Source organism: Bradysia coprophila (genome assembly GCF_014529535.1).
Source record: "Bradysia coprophila strain Holo2 chromosome X unlocalized genomic scaffold, BU_Bcop_v1 contig_20, whole genome shotgun sequence".
NCBI lineage: Eukaryota > Metazoa > Arthropoda > Insecta > Diptera > Sciaridae > Bradysia > Bradysia coprophila.
The window spans coordinates 2,838,442-2,861,253 of NW_023503307.1; the positions used below are offsets into that span (position 1 = coordinate 2,838,442).

Genomic DNA, 22,812 nt, shown 5'->3' on the forward strand with positions numbered 1-22,812 from the left:
CAAAAATTCATTGCAAAATATGTCGTATTTCAGTTGTCCGGTGCACAAAATGTCTTCTTTAGCCTATTTTCGTGGAAATATTTTCTTGAATTTTCGTGAATTTTATCGAAATTCTTTTTGAATTCATCGAAAACCCATGGTAAACAAAATGTTTTAAAGAATGTATCGCCGAAAAAACGAGCCATCAGAACAGTCGGAGCGTTTGCTGCGACTGACCCCCTAAAAACCTGTATATCTATTGCGTACGTGACCCTAGTGCGTCTGTCACCCTACTTTGACCGTAAGCCTATGCGCCGGTTAAAGTAGTTAAAGTAAAATTATTATGTAATGTGTACATCTTAGAAATTGCGCATAGCGCAATTACGAAGCCCCGTACGACGTTCCTTTCAAATAAAACAAAAATTTCAAATAGCCCTAAAATTTTAATTTCTTGAGTATAAATACACATAGGGCCTAGTATCGGCCTCAGTCCGAGGATCCAAATTTAATTTTTTTCAACTACATTCTATTCGGCCTTTGATTACCTTCCAAATGAAACAAAAAATACGGAAAACGGATGAAATTTACTCGAGTTATATGTAAAATACACATAGGGCCCTAGTAGCGGCCTTAGTCCGAGGACCCAAATTTAATTTTTTTTCAACAACATTCTATTCGGCCTTTGATTACCTTCCAAATGAAACAAAAATTACGAAAAACGGATGAAATTTGCTCGAGTTATATGTAAAATACACATAGGGCCCTAGTAGCTTTTCACTTCTAAGGCCATAACTCACGGTCCACTCACCCGATTTTAAAAAACTTTTTTTTTCCTGGATTGGTATTGACAATACCTATCATTTGCCGTGTCATTTACATTTCCATCGTTTATTTTGCCATAAATATCACCAAAAGACCTTAAATCACTTAGGTGGCCCTAACTCACGAAGGGCCGACCCGAATATGCCCATCTTCGAACTTAGCCTCACTATTTTGACTATCTTTCAGGAAAATTTTTTTTTTTTGAAATCGGATTTGATTTACTCAAGATATCGACGTGACAGACAGACGGACAGACGGCCCAAATTTTTTGGCGGATTCGTCATCTATGAACATAGGCAAACACTTTGCCCTTACCGTCTGCTTCGAATTCCATCAATTACACACGGCATCGTAATCCTATAAGCCCCTTCGTACTTCGTACGGGGCTAAAAAGTCCCTAAGTTCTATGGGTCATTCGAGAAAATATTTACTTGGAAATAGGCCCTGTTAATAAGATCAAATTCCATCTCGTCTCAAATAACAGTGTTAAACATCGTGTAACACACAACTAATAAATTCAGTTCATAATCCTTCGTCGATTTAATTACGGGCTCTCTTAAATATCAATTGAATTGAAACTTACAAAATCATACAAAATTTATCAAAACTGTCTCTATTTATGGTTCGATAGCTTTATTATATACGATATTATGTGTTAAATGCATCGACAACATGAAGAGAATATATTTGTTCGGTAGATGCATCAACCATGAGAATGTGCATCAGTTGAACAATTTCTAAATCAAATAAGCGCGCATATGAATTAATTGCCGTGATGAACGGTATTATGTGTTAAATAAATTTATTGTTTGATGGCAGACAGCATGACAGCCATACTAAAGCAGGGGAATGTAAGTAAAGAAAATCATGTTCAGCTTAGTTGGAATTATAATACTTTGGAGATTTATTTTGCGACTCCGCTATCGATCGTTATTAACCCCTTGATCATGATCTTAAATTATAGTTTTAATTAGTGAGGTAGGTACTTGGTGACATTATGTTGCAAGTAGCAGGTGAGTTAGTAGAGCGTTCTGATTCAATGGGCAGAACTGATGTTGGACGACGGTGACGAAATAGGGCAAATTATATTCTTCAGTTTTATTGTACACATAACTGAAGGTGGTGTCAAGTGGTTCGTTTAGCTCTTTCACACTACGCAAAAAAGCATTTCGTACTTTGATGTCGAAAGACAAGTATTTCGAAAAACGCTAGAACTCACTATTGTGGAAAATAGGTATTTCAGCCATCGCGTGATAAATGCTTTTGAGGCCGCTGGCCGTGTCTGAGAGTCCAGATAAGTCGCACTAGTGCGAAAGATCGGTTCATTTCGACGTTTGAAAGGCTGATGTTGCGATATTAAAGTTCAAATAGTTGTTTATTGCAATACACATCATGTGTCTAAAAAAAAGTATTTATCACCGAGTTGCATACAACGTTTATCTCAAGGCAACACAAGTTTCACTTTTCGTCACTTAGTTGAGAAAAAGTTTTTAACGGTAAACAAAAAGTAAAATTAGTGTGGAAAGTGGTCAAGAAAGGAATAAATAAATCGTTTTCGGAATTGAGAGTTGTCAGTTTTTTCTTTCTTGTTATTCGGACTGTGGATATAAAATTCACTGAATTGTTAGAATTTTATTAAATTAGCTGTGCTGAGCAGAATCTGCTCGCTTGCTAAATATACACATCAAAATAATAATGATGTACGATGCGATAAATATATCCAATAACATTTATAAAAGTTTTTTTTTATTTCCTCTCAACTCACGGTGATGATGGTATTACAATAATTAAATTTAATTTGAAGAAAGCTTACTTGTTATGGATGTTATGGATGTCGTTGAAGCTTTGGATTTCCGCAAGCTAAATATAATATTTGAAAAAAGATGATGTGAGTGATAAGGCATGTTTTCATGACTCATAATTGATAGACGGATATATACACTTGGTACAAAGAGTATCTGCGAATTGTATCTAATTTTCCTACCATTTATGAACAATTTCGACTAGTAATGTGCGCACATCTAAAACTCTCTGTGGCGGCTAGCCCAGTGTGGTCCTGTAGCTCCTTTTCGGTCAATTTCGTTCAATATTTTGTTTTTCGAAATTTCATAAAAATTTAAAGTTGACACAGGAATTTTAAGAAACAGTGTCTTCCATCTCTTTACAATAAAAAGATGAAAAGTAGAGTTTTCGTATGAGGCGTAGCCGTGGTCAATAAACAAAAGAAAACGAGACTCTTTCTTTTTAATCAGGGTGTTAGTAATAAGTTAAAATTGTATTACGAGAGCTTATAGGCTGTAGAAACAAGTCCTTACTTACTTACTTAACTGCGGCCATTAACACAAGCGAGTTTTGGCTGACTCCAAGAGGGAATTTCGCAATCTCTAAAAATCCGCGGAAACAACTTTTCAATTACGAATCGCCAGCTCTCGTAGGACCGCTCCAACAATGCAGTCTGGACCGCGGATCATGTACCATCAGATTGGCACATGGTTCATGCGAATCACATGACCGGACCAGCTCATTTTAGTAGCAATGTTTTATTTTTCTTTCAAAACTTTTCAGCCGCTTTCTTAAGGTTTTGATGGTGTAAGTATCAACGCTTCTATAACCAAGGATTTTGTATAGTATATTCCTCCTGAACAGGTGCTCAAATAAAACCTTTCACCGTTCGTTAAGCTTTTCATCCAGATTGTTTGCAGCGTTGATAGACGTGGGTCATGTTTTTTTTTCATTTCTGGATCCCTTATTGGCAGTGGATTGATTCTAATAAAGCGACTGTACTGATCGAGATATTAATTCAGAATAAATTAGATTCACAAAAATGAATTTAGCCGCCTACATGACTCAAAAACATTTAATTGAGAATTCAATGAAACATTGACTCTAACACAACCCCTCAATGGTATCATTGAATTCTTATACAACCCCTCAATGATGACATTGACTAAAAAAGATATTCATATCCGTCATCCTCTTCCTCGGTTGTAATTGAGTTTTCGGATTCAATTATCTTCGGATTCTGAGGTTCTGTTTTCGGTTTATGATTCTTTGCAGCTTCAACAGTTTATTCTCAGATGACCAGATTTCTGACAATAGCTGCAAGTTCTCTGAGCTTGACGTCCGCCATTCGAAATCTTTAGAATTGAACTTTCAGATTCGGAATACCTGAGATGGCTCCATTTCGATTCCGTTTTCTTTTTGTATTCATCGTTCAACTTTCCAACAACGTAAGTAATTGTGAGCTCTTCTTCCGGTCTAGTTTCAAGTGCGGTTATGAGTGAGTCGTATGAGTCTGGCAGACTACGTAGAATCATAGCAACGATTAAATTTTCAGCCAATTCTTGACCTAAACATGCCAGTTGTTCAACCAGATCATTCATCTTGTTTACATGTTCCTCTAAATTATCGTCTTCGTTCATTTTCAGACCGCAAATTCTTTTCAAGAGCGAAATTTTGTTTGTCAGCGTTGGCTTTTCATGTCGATTTTTCAAAATTGATCATGATTCGTTCGATGTTTTCGCCTTTTTGATATGAATAAATTCGCTGTCTTCGACTTGCAAACCAATTATTGCCCTTGCCTTATCGTCTTTTCCTCTCCAAGCTGCAGTAAGGTTTGCGGGTATGTTTTCGTTCACTACATCCCACACTTGGTCCTTGATCAATACCAATTCGATTTTGTATTTCCATAGTTGATAATTTGAGCCGTTTAGTTTTTCAATAGATATCTTGCTTGTATCCATACTTCGACAAATTAGTACTTCTAACCGAGCACTTACGACGTTTGAATTTCGGTAAATTTCTGTGTTAATTTCCAGAGATTCTAACTGATCCCTTATGTGGATATCTGTCTGTATCCGTAAATGATTGTAGTTCTGACTGACCACATAAAATTGTTGGTGTAAATAGTTCTGTCCGACCAAATAGTTCTATCTGACCAATTTGATTCTGCTTGACCAAAATGATTCTGTCTGACTAAATAGTTCTGTCTGACTATTTACTTGTGATGGATGCCCATACCCTATTGGCAGTGGATTGATTCTAATAAAGCGACTGTACTGATCGAGATATTTATTCAGAGTAAATTAGATTCACAAAAATGAATTTAGCCGCCTACATGACTCAAAAACATTTAATTGAGAATTCAATGAAACATTGACTCTAACATCCCTGACTCCTATCGATTTGCTCAGATTTGAATAGACTTTTCACATTATCATTTCAAGCAAATGAAGTTAGCTTTTTCTCATCAGCGCACATCTCTAGTTTCGACGGAAAAAACAAAACAGTGTGGTTTGTATTGATTGCATTAAGATGTCACAACTTATAATGCAAAATGCGTTGCATTTATGGATGTTTTTTTCTTCTTTTTTTAAAAATAAAATCATGGAGAAAACGAAAACGTAAATAAAATAATAAAATATTAAAATGTGGTGTCTATTACAAATTAAATTAATTTCAGTTTAATGCAGATATTATGTGAAATTCATTTTTGATTGGAAATAATTTATTTTACACGTAAATTCATTTTTTAATAAGCATACCGAGCTTCAACTTATAAGGTCAATAAATCAGCTAATTAATTATTATGAACTAAGCTCAAGTGAAATCCATTGCTATTTACCGAAACGAAAAGTATGAATTTCGTCGACTGTGGATCATATTCGAAGTATGTGTGGTGTGTGTGTTAAATGTATTATGCAAATTTTGATTTTAATTGAACTTATTTTTATGCTTCGTAAAACTTGTAGGTTCTATTTAGTCGTTTGCGATAGAATTAGGAAATATCGGTGCATTTTCAACGGTAACGAATAAAACGTGCGTAAATATGATATCGAATGTCACACATTTATTCAGCACAGCTGTAGCCTTACTATTGCTACAAGACAAGCTGTATAAGTAGTATTATGTAATACAAATTAGAACAGCCGTTCATTTAGTTATTAAAATTATTTTTAATTCATATCCACATTCTTCAATCAGAATTTATACCAATTCAAAGTCATACACTCAACACTTTTTATGTTTTTATTACAAACATAAGACTCGGAAGAGGTCGACCTGAAAAGATTCAAAAGACTTACCTGAACCTGGCCTGATTTACCCTTGACCCGATGTGACCTTATCTAAACTGACTTGACTTAAGGTAAATTTTAATTAGACAGTCTGCCGAGTTCTTCAAACGCGAACTCCTCGAAGTCAAATGACTCGATCTTCGATGAATCAGAAGAAGAAGATGATTCAGGATTTAATGGTCCAAAAGAAGAAATGAACTCCGAGAGTGAATCTGCATATGAGATAGTCGATGAAGTCGGCTCTGTAGAAATGACTCAATTCAGAGGAGCTATTCGTGGTGCCTTCAATTGAGTCGTACGTCGCGTCTCGATTCGTGAACGCCTGGAATTCTGTTTGTGAACACCAGAATTTAGGTTTACGTTTCGCAGCCGTCGACGCTTGGGTCATATGTGAAATGGAAAAATTTTACATCAAAAATCTGGTAACCTGAAAACCTGCCGGGTCAGGCTATTATTTTTCAGGTTAAATCAGATTTCAGATTACTTCAGGTCTGGTTAAAATAAGACCAATCAGGTTCAGGTAACAACCTGACCTGATTCGGACACTTTCACATTTTACTTAGAAATATTCTCACATCCCGTAACTGTGGCCTAATGCATCATAACGTTATTTTCTGTACTGGCGGCATGTCCCACGCATCTACCATCCATGCGAATGGATTTAACTTTTTGTTTCTCATTGTTCGATGCGTCAGCTTTGGTAACTAGTAGCTTCAGTAGCTTTTGGTTTAAATAAAAAACAATTGAGCAATCCGAGAAGTTTTTCCAATCCCACGTAAATTTCGTTACATGCTCAGACGCAAGTCAAAAATCTTAAAAAATTATTAGTCATGAATGCAATCACAGGAAGTAATTTAACACCCAATGTGTTAATATCGAACTCTTTGTTTTCATAATTATTATTGTAATTTTTAGCATAAAATTTCCGATTATAAAAATTAGGTGAGATTCGACGAGGAATTTGAAGTCAATAAATTTAAATTACAGTCAAACTTTGTGTTACTAGCTGCCAGAATAATTTAGGGGCAATGATTGATTAATGTTCAAAGCAATAAATCTGTATCAGTCTATCAGTGGATAACGTTAGCTATCCATTTAACTAATAAATTATTTAGATTCGTGTGGCGTTAAATTGTTCAGCCATATAAAACGTGTTGGATAATATTTTAAAGCTCTACATTGTATTTAATGCTTTAAAACAAACGTGCAATATCGAAAACTATAAAACCTAAAATCAAATCAAAGCTAAGGCCACGAACGTAATTACGTTATTGTTTCACTTATAAATGAGCTTGTTCGCCAACATAATGATTTTTATGTTATACTTTTTTGCGCTGCCATATAGACAAACCACCCGAGATCAATTTCATGTGTAATTATAATTTGACAAAACATGAGTTTGTTAAAAAATATTATAAAATGTATACGCAATATCGGTTTAATCGAAATGCTGTCATGACCAACTTATTGAAAATATTGAGACTTGGTTATACAAATTTTTTTTGTCCAATAGAGTAATTATTATCTGGAAAGGCCCTTGACACTCACGATCACTTAAATTCGTACATATATATTGATTTTGGCGAATTGTGTTCATCGATAGTCGCATAGAATTTCGATGTATTGGAAATTTGTTGTTTTTTTTTGCTGGCCTAAGGTGTTTTTTTAATGAACTTTATTATATCTGTGAAAAGTGATCATGAATTTACATACGGAACAATAAAACCCGCTGTTGACCATGTCTAAAAAATTTATTTTCTTTAAAATAAATTTATTAGTGAGAATAACAATAATGCAACCCGAGCCGTGTGTAGCCGCTTAGTCATTTAGAAATGAAGGCATAATATACTTAAACAATTTATACTTTTATAATTCACCTACTGTGCGTTGACGAGAAATGGATATATTATTATTGTGGAGGCATTACATTATTTTCATTCATCAGATAAAATCATTAAGAATATGGCGTTCACGAAATATGGAAAATATATAACAAGTTTTTCGGTCAATAATAGTCTTCGGCTATGTTTGTTTTTCTGTGGCGGGTACATATACATTATTGGTGATTAATGACATTTTTATCCCTAGTTTAATTGAATTCAATTTTATTAAATTATGTCCAATAAATGTTTTGAACCTGTTTGATGTTATTTTCACAATTTGAAATATTAAATTAAACTTGTTGGATTATTATGAAATATAAACGATTTCAATTGCGTTGATGTTGATACATGCAGATATCCACCGGTGAACAAAAAAAAACGAAATACACAGAACCACAGGAGCTTTTCAAATTTTTACTGCTTGGCAGGGCCTATATTAATGAAAATGTTTTCAGGAATTTTGGCGAAAATTCACTTTGTGAAATTTGAAAGTTACGTAAAATTTCACAGATTCGTAAAATATCTCGAAAATTCGCGAAAATATTTTCATTAATATAGGCCCTGCTGCTGGCAATACAATATTAAAACTTAAAAACGACAAAACAACAAATTGTCTACGCAATCGAACGTTTAATCAGGTAAAACATGTAGTTTTTCGTTTGTACCGTTTCAAGCTTTCAGCCATAAAGTCATGAGCCAATATACACTCGCATAAAGATCATTTCCCGTTGTGTGATGCTGTTACAATATTTTATGCTGGCAACTGGCAACTTAAAATTTCTCGATGAGTGTAAATTGAAGCTCTGGATGTAATTGTTGTTTGGGAAACGGTCTGTATGGAAACTGAAAAACGATGAACGACTCGAATGACAGCTGTCAAATAGAGTACCATTTCCTATGAAAAATGTTTCCAGATTGTTTGATACATTTGATGTGTTGTGTTGTTTGATGTGTATTGTTTGACTGAAGTATTGATGTGATCTACACAACCGCCAAACTGTCATCATGTGAGAATGTGAGAAAAAGAAAAATGTTTCTGACTTTTCTCAATTTTCTTTTAAGGAGTCCTATAGTCCAATGATCTTTTATAGTGACACTGGATATTTTACATTTTTCTGTCTTAGATCGTTCATTTGACGTAGGTATGTGAGAATAAACCATCACAAAACCTCTTTCAGATCATTGATTTCGTAATTGTGCTGATAATATTTGTTGACATAAATACACTTAATTACCAGCGAACGATTAAAAAATAATAATTCCTATCGTCGATATCATTGGTATGTTATACCTTGCAAACACATTAAAAATGTTACATTTCTAACTTGTTAAAAATAAAAACTTAATTGTAGATTGTGTTTTCCTACATCGAGCGTCCACAATCCTAACAAGTTTTCTCTTTCATTTTGTGTCCATCAGACGACAGACGATCAAAGAAATTCCAATGCATTTAACAATAACATTGTATAATCGAGAACGTGTATCAATTGTTTAAACGGTACTTGCCAAGCGATAAAGTTTACATAAAAAAAAGTGCAACGGATTTCCAGTTAATAATCGTGTTGAGTTGAGATTCGATACAAAATATAATAAGAAATGATACGAACGTCCATCAACGAGTCTTTGTAATGCACTAAATGAGCAAAATGAGGAAAAAAATGGCATTGCAGCAAAAGAAGTTCAATTCCTCTGTAATACCTTACATTACTTAACCGCTTTACTTGTCTGATTTTGTTTGTTAATGAATATTTTGTTTACATTGGCTATAATAGGAGTAGCTGGTTTTATACAGTGTATGTTGTATATACTCGTAATATTCATAAACGCACAGATTTTGCTACGGTTTTAATACCCGCATTGCTTTGCTTCGGTTTAATACCCAAACTAAGTGGTTTTTGTGTATATAAATTTTGACGTCACTAACAAGAATTAAAATTTTTATTTTGATATTTTTTTCAATCGGTGGTAGGTAACATTCAGGTGGGGACTTAATATAACATGTAGCAGATGCTAATGGCGTGAACAGTCTTATATGTGGTGTCAACTTAGGGATACCGAAGTGAATATTTGATCATAAAAGTTTTAAAAATTAAAATTTCGTCTGTGATCGACGACTAAACAAATAAATAAATCAAAAAACTTAGCGAATTGAAGGAAATAAATTTAGAAACAAAAAAAATGAAGTGCGTATTTATAGTGCTAAGTGTGGCACTATTTGGACTTGCCCATGGAGCGTACAAACTGCAGGAACGTTACAGTTGGACGCAAATGGATTTTGCATTCCCCAGTCTGCAAATGAAGCAACAAGCTATTGCCGCTGGTGACTATATCCCAACCAATGCACTGCCGGTTGGTGTCGAACATTGGGGAAACAAATTGTTCGTAACTGTGCCCCGTTGGAAGGATGGTACGTTCATTTAAATTTATTTTTGTTTTATTTTTTTTCGGCAAATATTATAATTCTGAAATGACGGCATACTGTCTATGATGTCGCTACAATACCAGTTACGGGGCTTGTTAACCGAAACTGTACGGTTGGTCGTTGTGTTATTAATTTTAATAAAATACACTAAGTACACGATAGTAAATCACCACTGAATTAGTGCATCAGATCAGATATGCAAACTGCAAGCTAAATTCGTCATTTATTTAATGGACATAAATAATTTATAATGTCGGTGAAGCATATCATTATTTGCCGTTACGCATTTTAAACTGGTAATTAATCAAAATGGTAAACAATTTTACCATTGAAGATTTTTCATAATTAAGTCGTTCGCTGTGATCACATGTCTTGCATTATTTCTGCTAGTTTATTGTAATTAATTGCAACATTGTAAAACCGAGTGCATTCAGTATTAATATGCGCCAATTTTTCAAGTAGAATCTGGTTTATGCTTTATTCAGTTTAGAATCACTGGCCATAACGACGGAATTATGACAAATTTACCTGAATTCAGACTGTATATATGCGATACATGAAGGACTATTGCAAAAATAGCAGCAATTGTGTACGTTAATTCGATGAAAATTAAATGTTGTGATGCATGTGGTGTGTATTAAGCACTTATGTCATAAGAGTGATTTTCATTTTATTGTTCGTGCTTAACGCATTAAATGGTTAGGCTTTGTAAATTGTCACAATCGTTGTGGATTGATCGACTTAGCAACAAATTCAATTAATGAAATGCGGAAATCTTAGTTCTCACCAAAATTTAATTGCAAATCGATCTCCGTCGCATCAGAAGTCGTGCTTCAGTATATGATCTACTTTCTACTTCAATCTTATCAAAGAACGACATGCTGATGTAACCGACAGAGAATATTTCATTCAGATTTTCCGTTAAAGAATGAATTCTTTACCAAGAAATCACGCGATAAAAATCGTCATAATCTAAAAATATTCCCATCGAATGTGTCGTATTTAAATAATGCGATCTTAAGAACAACAACGTCACTGAAAAAAGAGGCAAAAATGCAGAACAAAACACGTATTTCTTCTGAACGCTTTCAACAAAAAAAACTCGTTTTTTCACCGTAAAGAATCGATACGATAACAATAACCTATTATCATTTCCCTTTCATATCAAAAATGACATTGACGAGGATGTTAATAAAATTCAGTGAAACATTGGAAACAATCAGACCGGTGTATCAATTATGAAAAATTGCATAAACGAAAATTATGAATTTAAGTGCAGTGCCCATAATATTATGTCGTTGTGCATTCTGCATGGGTAGCGAGACGGGCAAGTATACGGTAAATGATGTAATTTCTGATCACTTGAGGAGATACTGACCGGTGAGACGTTATTAAAGGAGTGAAAAGTGAGTTTTAAATCGGCAATCGGTTGTGTTAGCTTAACTTAATTTTTTTTTTGTTTTTGCATTTTCAAAATTTAGCCATTTGTTGAGTTAGTGGTAGCGGATGTGTTAGACAAAATTATTTTTTTTTCCTTTTCAAACTTGTGTTTTTTAAAGTGGTCAGATTTTGCAACAAAAGTAGTAATTGAAAGTGTTTAATAAAATGAAGTGTTGACTGTCCGAGGTAAAATGAGACAACTTATTTTTTTATGGTAATTATATTAAACAATGAACAGTGCAAAAACTTCACAAAGTATTTAATGTGCACCTCTATTTTCGGGCAATTGTATGTAAACCGTTCAGTGTTCGACCTGCAAAAATGTTAAAGAATCTTAAGAATTAGTGAATCGTAAGAATTAGTGACTTTTTTGGCCAAGACATTCTTTAAATCTCATTGTGAAGCCATAATGGCACATTTCTGGCCAATGTAGTAGACAACATGAACTAGATACATTTTTCATTATTAGGCCAAAAATGTGCCATCATGGCTTCACAGTGAAATGTCGATTTAAAGAATGTCTTGCTCAAAACTAAGTCATTCTTAATCAAAAAAAAGTTGGATTAATCGAAATGTTACAACTCCACTTAGTGACCACGTAGTCAGACGCTACATCATTTACCCTATTCGCCAAGTTATTAATTTTCTTCTTCCACCAAAAAAAAACAATTTTCGTCTGCAATAAAATTCATAATTCGAAATGAACAAATTAAATTGATACATTTGTTTAATTGAATGTAGGTATATTGCTTGAATTTCGACTAATTACAGCATACCTACGTGCACATTGGTGTCAAATGAACACCGACATTGAAAATTATATTTATTTGTACGATTCCGTTCTATGATTTTTGGGTCTGGGTGAGATGGTGATAATGTATACTTAACCAATTAACACTGACAAGTGTGGCGCACTGTAATTCGATACACTTTAAATTATGTTTATTTATACGAGGTGGAAAAAAAACGGAATTATTTTTTTTTTTTGCTCACAATATACCGTGAACAGAAGAAAAAAGACAATTTGATTGATAATTCAATTTAATATTTTGTATGGCAACTGGTGAACGCGCATTAGTCGAACAATGGATTCGGTGATTTGACATTTAACAACAATATTTATTCAGATTATGCATAACAATTATACTGGCCTTTAATGCCCTTATTGTTATACATATTGAGAAATCGTCCGGTTTATTGTATTTCCTGTTTGATGAAGAAAAAAAAAACTTATTACAACGAAATTGAAAAAAAGACATAACTCTATAGCACGTCTATAACGAAAGAGTTCAACGCAACTTCAGACGGCGAACCTTTTTTAGCATTACACACACATAATTTCAACACGGAAAGTGAATACAAAAACGTCGTGAATTTAATGCTGTTTTATCTGCATTCTGTATTGCGGTACAAGAATTTACTCTCTTGTGCGCACAAAACGTTAAGGCATTGTGAACGAATACAGAAAAAAATGAAAAATGTTGAAAAATAATTAACGACAAAGCCTTTAAAGTTTTAATTCATAAAACACGATGTGGGCTTTGTTTTACATGATAAATCATTAATCACCGCGTTTAGAGTTCAATGTATACAGTTGAATTAAGGTCTAAATTGAACCGAACCAAATAATTAAAGTCTGCAAGAGTACAACTTATACAATATACATATATATATATTCAGTTGTGTCACAAATTCGATGTTATGGTCAAGGTTGGTAAGAATAATAAATCGTTGAATTGTAATACAACTTGTATGTACAACAACATTAAATTGTTCTATATCTTCGTCTTGGTACAGGTCTATGCGTAATCGGCTAGACGTGATTAATTTTCTTGTTACATGCGGTGTAGATACGGTAGCATTGTTGGCATTGTTTGATTGTTTTTTTTTTGTCTACTTTATTCTATTGCAGGTTTACACCTGAACTTGAACTTTGTGGAAATAGACAAAGCAAAAATTCGAATTAGGAACAATTCTGGCGATTTGCATGCTGTGATCATTCACATGCTGTGAAGTTAATGAAATAATTGTATTGAACTGAGTTCGAACTATAAGTTCGGTCTTATTTTCAATATACTCTATTGGCTAACCAAATTAATCTAATCTACGACACTAATCTTGATTTGAAAAAGTAAAATCGGGTTAGTCTTCCCTTGGCAAGTGGCAAGTGAATTGCATAATCTGCTACTTCACTTGTTTAAAATAACGCACATTATTTGATATGAGATCTTTTTTGAAGTTATTAACAAATCGAGAATTGAAAGACTAGGTGACAAGTCTTCCTTAAAGTATGTGCAATCACACTAAGAGCTAGATAAAATTTTGATATATCAAATCCGATCGATCTGCTCAACATCAACCTTTTAGAAACAGCAAGCGTAATGCCATATATTGCGATCAAATCTGTCTTACTTTCTTTGCGTATCCTCCAGTGTTTGATACAAAATCTTTTACTTCACTGTATAAACAACCAGCGTTACAATAGTACCACTCTTTTAGTTTCACTTTTTTCGTAAATAGATGCATATATGCAGCGTTACAATAGTTTCACTTTTTTCCCTTTAACGGAAAAAAGTGGAACTAAAAGAGTGGTACTATTGTAATGCTGGTGTATAAACACTTCAACTGTAGGTCATCGCTGATTTTCGTCGTATCTGAAAGGCTTACAATACTTTTCTACGTCGAGGAATTTGCAAAGCGTGTAAGTGTGCAGGTACCAAACATGACATGCATTGAGATAAATTCCTACTTCCCTGTAAGACAATGCCTTCGAGTCGACTCAGTAGTGTCTATTTAATCTGTTTGCGTTCTTTTAAATTATTACTTTGTGATGCGGGTGGTATTGAAATGAAGTCATAATTACTGGCTGCAATTTCAATCAAATTTTACTGAACAAGGATACAAACGAGGATACAGATGAGGATACGGAAATTTGTTAATTTAAAATTTTACGGTTAAGATATAATTACATGGACAATTCAAAAGAATTTCATCATGCTGACACATTATTAGACAAGTTTCAGAAGAAGGTGATCAACCTTCAATAGACTTAAAGTAGATTGAAAAATTTCCACTATAAATTCGACCATGAAATGGACAATTTGAAAACTGTCAATCTAACTGAATATCTGTTCCAAAGAATTATTAATCGAAATAATTACCTTTATGTGTTGTATACACGGATTGCGTTGACTCAAAATATTTTTTTTAATTCATTTACTAGACGACACATATAAAAGTGAATTAGATTAATATTTTCGAATAAAATAAATTTGTTGTGTGTACCAAGTACCAATTCATCATATTAATCGATCAAGGTAAACCAAAATATTTTAAATAAATTAATAATTAGATGTAGACATTATATGCGATTTACCGATCCGAATATGCCAACCTTCGAATTATAAAAATTAGAAATATTAGGCACACCATACAAAACAATTAAAATCGACTAAATCAGCCAAATTGAACCACTACTGTGTCGTGGTACTTTCTTCTCAAATATTATTTATAAAAAAAAATTCAATCGAATAACCCGCACAAATCGTGACTCAACAAAAATCAAAGCCGATCCGCCAAAAATGTAAATTTATATTGAACAATACACCACGGTGTCTCATGAAACATTGATATACCCATTTAGCATTAGACGATTTTTTTTACTCGGTTATTGTGTGGTTCGATTTGTCTATTGTCCATTCAAACTGTATCAAAACATTTACTGACAGTTTGGTAGGTATCATTAACCGGTATAATCGTTGGAGAGAAAAAAATATTAAAATTAAAATTAAAAAAAGAAAAACTGCAATTAAACGTCTGGTCAGTAATCTCGTGTTATGAGTTGGTGCAGTAAACAGAATCGAGCAATAAAAGTTGTGTACATGTCATTCAGCTGTGTCATTAATCATATTGTTAAAAAATTATTGATTTGTGAAAAATGGCATAGCAGAAAGATCGGGTGATTAGGTTTTTACGCAATATATGGACATGGACAAAAGTTATGACTTTAATTGAGTAAATTTTACATTGATCTGATCTGGTTGTGGTGATGCATAAATACATGCGAGATCATTTAGCGAGTCAGTTTAACCTGCGCATTAACGGACTTCGTTTTCCACGGTGTCTGTTCATGGTTTTGGTGTAACTTGATTGAAACATATTTTTTTTGCAGATTGTTTGTATGGCCTGAATTATTGTAGGCAGAAAAATGTTTCTTTTATGATTTCATTTAATTTTTTTTTCAATTGCAAAATTCAATTAATGTCTAAGTGACTAATTTACTTTTCTTAAGTCTTTGACAGGAGACAATTTAATTATTTCGTTGTTTTCGTTATACGAATTCTTTTCAACTATCGAACTTCAGATGACCGTATTAGCCACCTCAATTAATTTCAAAGATATTTCGGTCATTTTTCGGCGATTTTTTTATTTAAGTTACGCAACACTTTGTGCACGGGCAATTTTTCTTTCGTTGTACCGCTTACAAAGATATTACCAGATCTAGATCAAGTCGTGTGCCATATTAATAAAGGTTTTCATTTCAAGGTATATTTACCTTTAAGTGGTGCAATTTGAACATATAATTGACAAACGATTTTAAAATACTGATGAAATGGCGAGGTCTACAACATTTCACCTGAAGTCATAATTAGTGTCAATCTAATTTATTATCGATTTTAACAAAAAATTTGAATGAGAGATTTAAATCAAATTACACCGTTAAAACAATATTGATATTGAACTGGCAACCAGATGGTCCGTTGCATTGTCCACTGCATTGTCAGTGTGAAATGCATATTGTGCATTAATCGGTTTGTATTCGTCACACCCACACGCATTCATATAAGGAGCGTAGTTCGATAGACACAAAATTTTATTTTTAAATAATTTGAATAGTTGTTCTGGTAAAATACCATGCAGCCGCCATTTCCAATCAACTTCATTTTGCAATTATCTTCACAAAAGTATCACTTTTTCATGTTTTCCAATTTTATATTACTTTCATTTCACATCGGTTTGGCTATTTTTATACACATGTCCTACCTTATGGATTGGGAAGGTCTCTTGACTGCCGAAGTTATCATAAGATATTGAAACGTTCTTTCATTTTTCTGCAAGACTAAATTCTCTAAATTATTTTTACTGAACTCCTGTGTGTGACGCTGACGCCATTAGAGTTAATACTACTGTTGTACTAGTCTGACCTCGAAAGTTATACAGACAAATTACGATGCTATCAAGCCATCTATCGAATTTGAGGTCGATTTTGTTCATCTGTTAACCAGTTCTCATGAATTTGAATCTTCAATACGGGAAACAATCGAAAATCGGTTCAGAACCACTCGATTTATCGTCCCATCAAAAAAAGACAACAATTCTTTTGGGAGTAACTTCTCCATCACTAGGTCGATACTTCCCATCTACGAACTTGACCCCAAAAATGTATTGCTCATCGATTCTGAATCAAAATTTTGAGAATTGGTTTAAATCCAAATTGCTCAAGTTATCGTATTATCAAAAATCCCTTTGACTCCCATATCATTAGGACGAAGTTGAGCTTAGGACTTCACCGTCAAGGAAATATGGTTCTAACTGGTACATGATGCGAACTATTAGGAGATTTCAAATTGATTATGGAAAAAAATCTTCTCAACGGAAACAACAGTTAACACAACATTTTCTCCCTGTTAAACATGTCGACGATGACGATAAAAATGAAGATGTTTCTATGGAAATTGTTTGAAACAACATAAGTTTCACTTTTTCCCATGCCGCTGTCTGTTTCACTAATATAATTGGTCATAATTACTATTAAGTACACAAATCAATTATGTGAATTACATAATTATTTGCAAGCCGTGCAGAGTGCATTCTTACCTTCGTATACATGTGTATTAAACTGATATGCAATCTGATGTGTAAATTTTCAGTTTGTAAAATCAGAAAATATTTTATGTACGAAATTCCATTCATTGGTCGAATTTTACATAAAATATTTATCATAAATAGAGCAAAATTGTATTGGTGAATAAATATAAAGTAAAAACAAAAAAATAATAAAGTTTCAGATATAGAAAACAATATTACATTCATAAAACAACCGTGATGGTGTAAAATTATTTGTTGTTAAAGACTGTTCAAAGCATCATGTCTTTAATAATCATATTAAAATATGCACGCAACACCATTTTTGCATTCTTTTATTACATTATTTATTTAACATGAGGTACATTTTTCCATCCCAATTTCGGTTTCTGTTTTTATATTATTTCCTTTAAGTCCAATAATAACACGATGTTAAAATGATGAAATATGACATTCGAATCTGATTTATGGTTTTATAAATATTTTTATATGGGTAAACCGGAGTGAGCCCCTCGTACACAATATATTGTACATATATATATAATATATACGTCTAAGTCGGTGCAGTGTTCGGTTGTGTCTTGACTTTATTTACACGTTTTGGAAAGAAAAATCACACCGTCCGATCGAAAATGATTATCGGTGAATCAAGATTTGCGTGCAAGCGCATTGTGTGGGTTTCTGTAAAAGCAAAACGTTTAAATGCTATCAAAATACATCACCAAGACCCGTTATTATTGAATGAGGTGTGAAATTTTGGCACACACTGTGTGTGGTATGTAATTGCATATCGAGAGTTTATTTTTAGTAATTATACCTTCTAAAACACGGAGTAGATCTTTATAATATGTTTGTTAGACAGGAGCAATGATTACGTGTAACCGCAGAAAAGGAACCACCTCTCTATTTCAACAAAATAAAAATAAAATATTTCCAATTTTACAGCAAAAATGAAGTTTGATGAATGTTCAATCGAATTTTTTTATGATTGATAAGTAATCAGAATTGTGCAACACTGTTTTTCCCCATCTATAAAAACTATCAAATTCATTGAGGTCTTTACTTGCACGGAATAATCTTCCGTTACCTGTTATATGCCGTTGTTGTTGGATTTACCTTTTTAGTTTTGCAACATTTAAGAAAACTATGAAACCGTCTTATGAATCGTTATGAATTGGAAATATCGCATTGTTTAGTCACAAGACAAGATTTAAGGACCAAATGACTTAAGAAATATTGTAGTTTGACAGAGCCTATTTTAGTGGAATTTTTCTTACATAACAATAAAGCGAGGTGCCTCCGGTGTTTTTATATGCCTTTTTGGTCGTTTTTTTATGTCTTTGAGCTAAAACGATTACATTTGGATAGTGTCGAAGAGACACCAAAATTCTGAAATTTTAAGCTATTTTTGGGAAACTATTTCCCTTAAACTTGGATAGACTATTTTACTTATTTGTGCAGCATTCGAACAAAGTCCCTTAAATAGGTGAGTTTGAAGCATTAGCAAACTGAGATACTTTGTCTTGGAAAGGTATTTATACAAACAGAGGTCAGCAGCATTTTGAGTTTTGCTTGTTCTAGCAAAGAATGCGAGAAAACCATTTTCGATTGGCGGTATCGGATTGATTGATTGGATCTGTTCAAACCGAATTCCATCCGTTGTTTCCAAAAATCATGTAGCACAAAAGAGGGCACATTTTTTTTGTTTTCGTTTGCTTTAACAATCTTCCCAGACTGGCTTTTGATTTAATTGGACAAGGACAATACTCATGCTCAACCGACTTTTTTTTAATAAAATCCTCAAGTGGTCTTTCATCGATATGATGTGACAATGTGATTGTACTTCAGCAATTGCGATCAACAAATTTCCTTTGAACCGAAGTGAAAAATGATTTAAATTTTTTATCATTCTCAGATTGCCAAAGAAACGAACGAAACATATAAATCGATTTCTTAAAGATCTGGTACCTTTCGATCGTTTATCGTTTCATATCGGTATAAGAGCTAACAGATCGTAAGGAATCAGACCACATTACGTTTCAAGCTGCAGTTTCGTCATTCAGTATCTCGCTTTCAGACCCTAATTTGAATTTTTGATAGCCAGATTTCGTGCACACGTTTAATAGCGAAATTTCCAAAAACGTGTAAGGGTGAAAGGCCCTGAATTACACCTTAGAGCACCGTGCCTTAATAGTTATGAATGAAAAATAAATTTTCTGGCAAAAGATAAAAAACGACTCAATTCATTAAAATCAATTACCTGAAGAGCGGGTCGCCTTTAAAGTATTTATTTTCACACGATTCAAAAACCAGTATGAATATTATGTGTAGAGTATTTTCAAGTAAATAATTTTCAATTGACACTGAAACCGGTGCAGTAGTGCCTGGGGTAATACTGTGCGATCACACAAAGTTATTAGTCGGATTTAATAATAATTGAGATAAATCGTTTAATGAATGAATAAATTCTTGAATGAATCTTTTACTCGATAAGTAAATGGACAGTGTGCATTGAACACTCACTATATTGCGCATTCGATTGACAGACAATGAAATGTCGAGTAGAATTACTTTTAATAGATTTTTAATTTAATGAGATAACGAATGAAAATGTTTTTTTCTAATGTCTTATAGGCATCCCAGCAACATTGACTTACATTAACACCGATCAAACACTCTCCGGTTCACCCGAACTGATTCCATATCCCGATTGGAAAAGCAATGCTGTCGGTGATTGCGAAAATGGTTTGAACACCGTCTACCGTATTAAAGCAGATAAATGTGGCCGCTTGTGGGTTCTTGATACCGGTACCATTGGTATTGGAAACACAACCCAAAACGTTTGCCCATATGCCATCAATGTCTTCGATCTGGCCACAAACACGAAAATCCGTCGCTATGAATTCAGACCGGAAGATACAAACCCTAATACATTCATTGCCAACACAGTCATCGACATTGGAAAATCCTGTGAAGATACATTCGCCTACTTTTCGGACGAATTGGGCTACGGATTGATTGCTTATTCATTCGAACAAAATAAATCGTGGCGTTTCGCTCACAGTTTCTTCTTCCCCGATCCTCTACGTGGCGATTTCAACATTGCCGGTTTGAACTTCCAATGGGGTGAAGAAGGTATCTTTGGAATGGCTCTGTCAGCTATCAAATCAGATGGTTATCGTACAATGTACTTCAGTCCATTGGCTAGCCACAGAGAATTCACTGTGTCCACCCGGATCCTTCGTGACGAATCCCGAGTCGAAGATAGTTTCCACGATTTTGCATACTTGGATGAACGTAGCGCAAATAGTCATACCACTTCTCGTGTATTGAGCGAAGACGGTATTATGCTTTTCAATTTAATCGATCAAAACGCTGTTGGCTGCTGGCATTCGTCTATGCCTTATGGTCCTCAATACCATGGAGTCGTTGATCGCGATGATGTTGGACTCGTGTTTCCTGCCGATGTCAAGATTGACGAAAACAAAGATGTGTGGGTATTGTCCGATCGTATGCCCGTCTTTTTGATCGCCGAATTGGACTACAACGATGTCAACTTCCGAATTTACACAGCACCATTGGCTGACCTTGTTGCCGGTACTGTATGCGATTTATCGGCCAAAACTTACAATCCATACGGTTATACACCAATTGTTACACGACCAACAAAGGCTAAACTTAATACAATTCCAACCGGTCTTGGCGCGTATAAAACAATCAACCGAGCTCCAACAACCAATGGAATCGAACACGCTCAACCCTTAATTCACTACAAAGTACATGAGCACCAATCAACTCCGTATACTACTACCAGAGTTCCTAAAACATTCGTTTATAACAACAACAACGGCATTTCTTATCACTCAAATTCACCACACGATTTCACTAGCAGCGTTCAAGGTGTTCCAAAGGCTTCGGCTTCGTGGTGGTCAAGGCAATTGTGGTAATTCGATTAGAGCATAGCTATAACAATGCTAGGCAAAAGGGTGCTTTTAAGCTTAAATCCAGTGCAATTATAAGCAAAGCAAATTTTAAAAACATAGCAAAAAGATAATTTAAACCAGCACGTAGGAAATTTTGCTCATCTACAATTATTTATTAAAAATCATTCGTTTGTAAATTCAAAGAAAATATAAATAAAATTTGAAAAATAATCACCTGTCTTTGTTATGAAAAAATGAAATGAATGTAAAGGAAACACTTTGGCTGTCTGAAAAGCAAAAAAAAAAGAAACCTGGGAAATTAGTGGTTGTCAATGCCATCGATAATAACTAGGTAGTTACCATATGATTACCATCGATAATAATAATCGAACTAAGACAAATGGATTGGTAAGCGTAAAACAAAAGTAAAGTTCGTTGAGTGTTGGACTATAAAACAACATGATCGTCAAAACACCATTATTCTTCAGTGAAGTTCAAGTGAGCTAATTTCCTCGCCTTTTGTTACGAAATCGAATACACACGATTTATGACATATCGTCCCGTGGGGTTAATATCAACTCAAAATTCTGTCACATAGTTTCTGAAATCAACAGCGATCGATCTTAGTATAGTATACTATGAAATCAAAGTCTTTGCTCTATAGTTTTAGCGTCATTATAAAATCAGACAATCATGCCAATCAATTTAAGACGTCACATAACTTCCGCCTTCCACCAAAATGACCTGTGTTCGATTCTAGAGGAATTTTTCTACCGATTATACAGTTAGAGACACTGAAGTTTCAGTACGAATTTGCTGTTACACACAATCAAAACTGTTTATACGTCATTACTAAGAAGGTTACAACTAAGACGTGCGTATGCGTACGTGTAGCAGCTTAAACCGTTTAAACAGTTTTGATTGTATGTGGGTATCAGCTGAAAAACCACTGAAGCAAATTCATGCTAAAATTTCACTGCCTCTGACCTCTGACTATGCGATACAGTCAGAGGTACCGTTTTAAAGTTCACTCAAGCTTCATAATTTGGATAGTTGCAGAGTGTTTGGTGGCTGCAACGAGTTTACAGACTGAATGAATACTATGACGTAGCCCAAACACAATGAATTTGTGTAAATATATCTAGCTTACATTTAGGCGAGATATCAATTAAGCACCTGGATTTCCTCAGAGGATATCTGTATCTGCATACTTCGGAAGTCAAGTCAGGTCGGTCTCTAAATAAGCAAATCAAACAAACAAAATCCAATTTATGTAAGCTTTCCCGACTTCCTTTATAGCACAGGAGTCAAGTCAAGTCAATAAATTTCTTGAGAGCCTTCTAGTAGGGTTGTGTTAGCTAGGACAATATTTTAGGCTGAGAAGAACTATGAATCAGGTGGTT

At 34.0% G+C, this 22,812-nt stretch overlaps 1 protein-coding gene across 1 annotated transcript; it reads left to right on the plus strand.

Moving 5' to 3' along the window:
- The first annotated feature begins 9,769 nt into the window (after window positions 1-9,769).
- Window positions 9,770-21,630, plus strand: LOC119068650 (protein yellow). The gene is made up of 2 exons (XM_037172325.1): window positions 9,770-10,166; window positions 20,121-21,630. Exons 1-2 carry the CDS (start codon window positions 9,938-9,940, stop codon window positions 21,431-21,433), a joined length of 1,542 nt encoding a protein of 513 aa, XP_037028220.1. The 5' UTR covers window positions 9,770-9,937; the 3' UTR covers window positions 21,434-21,630.
- Window positions 21,631-22,812: the final 1,182 nt, after the last annotated feature.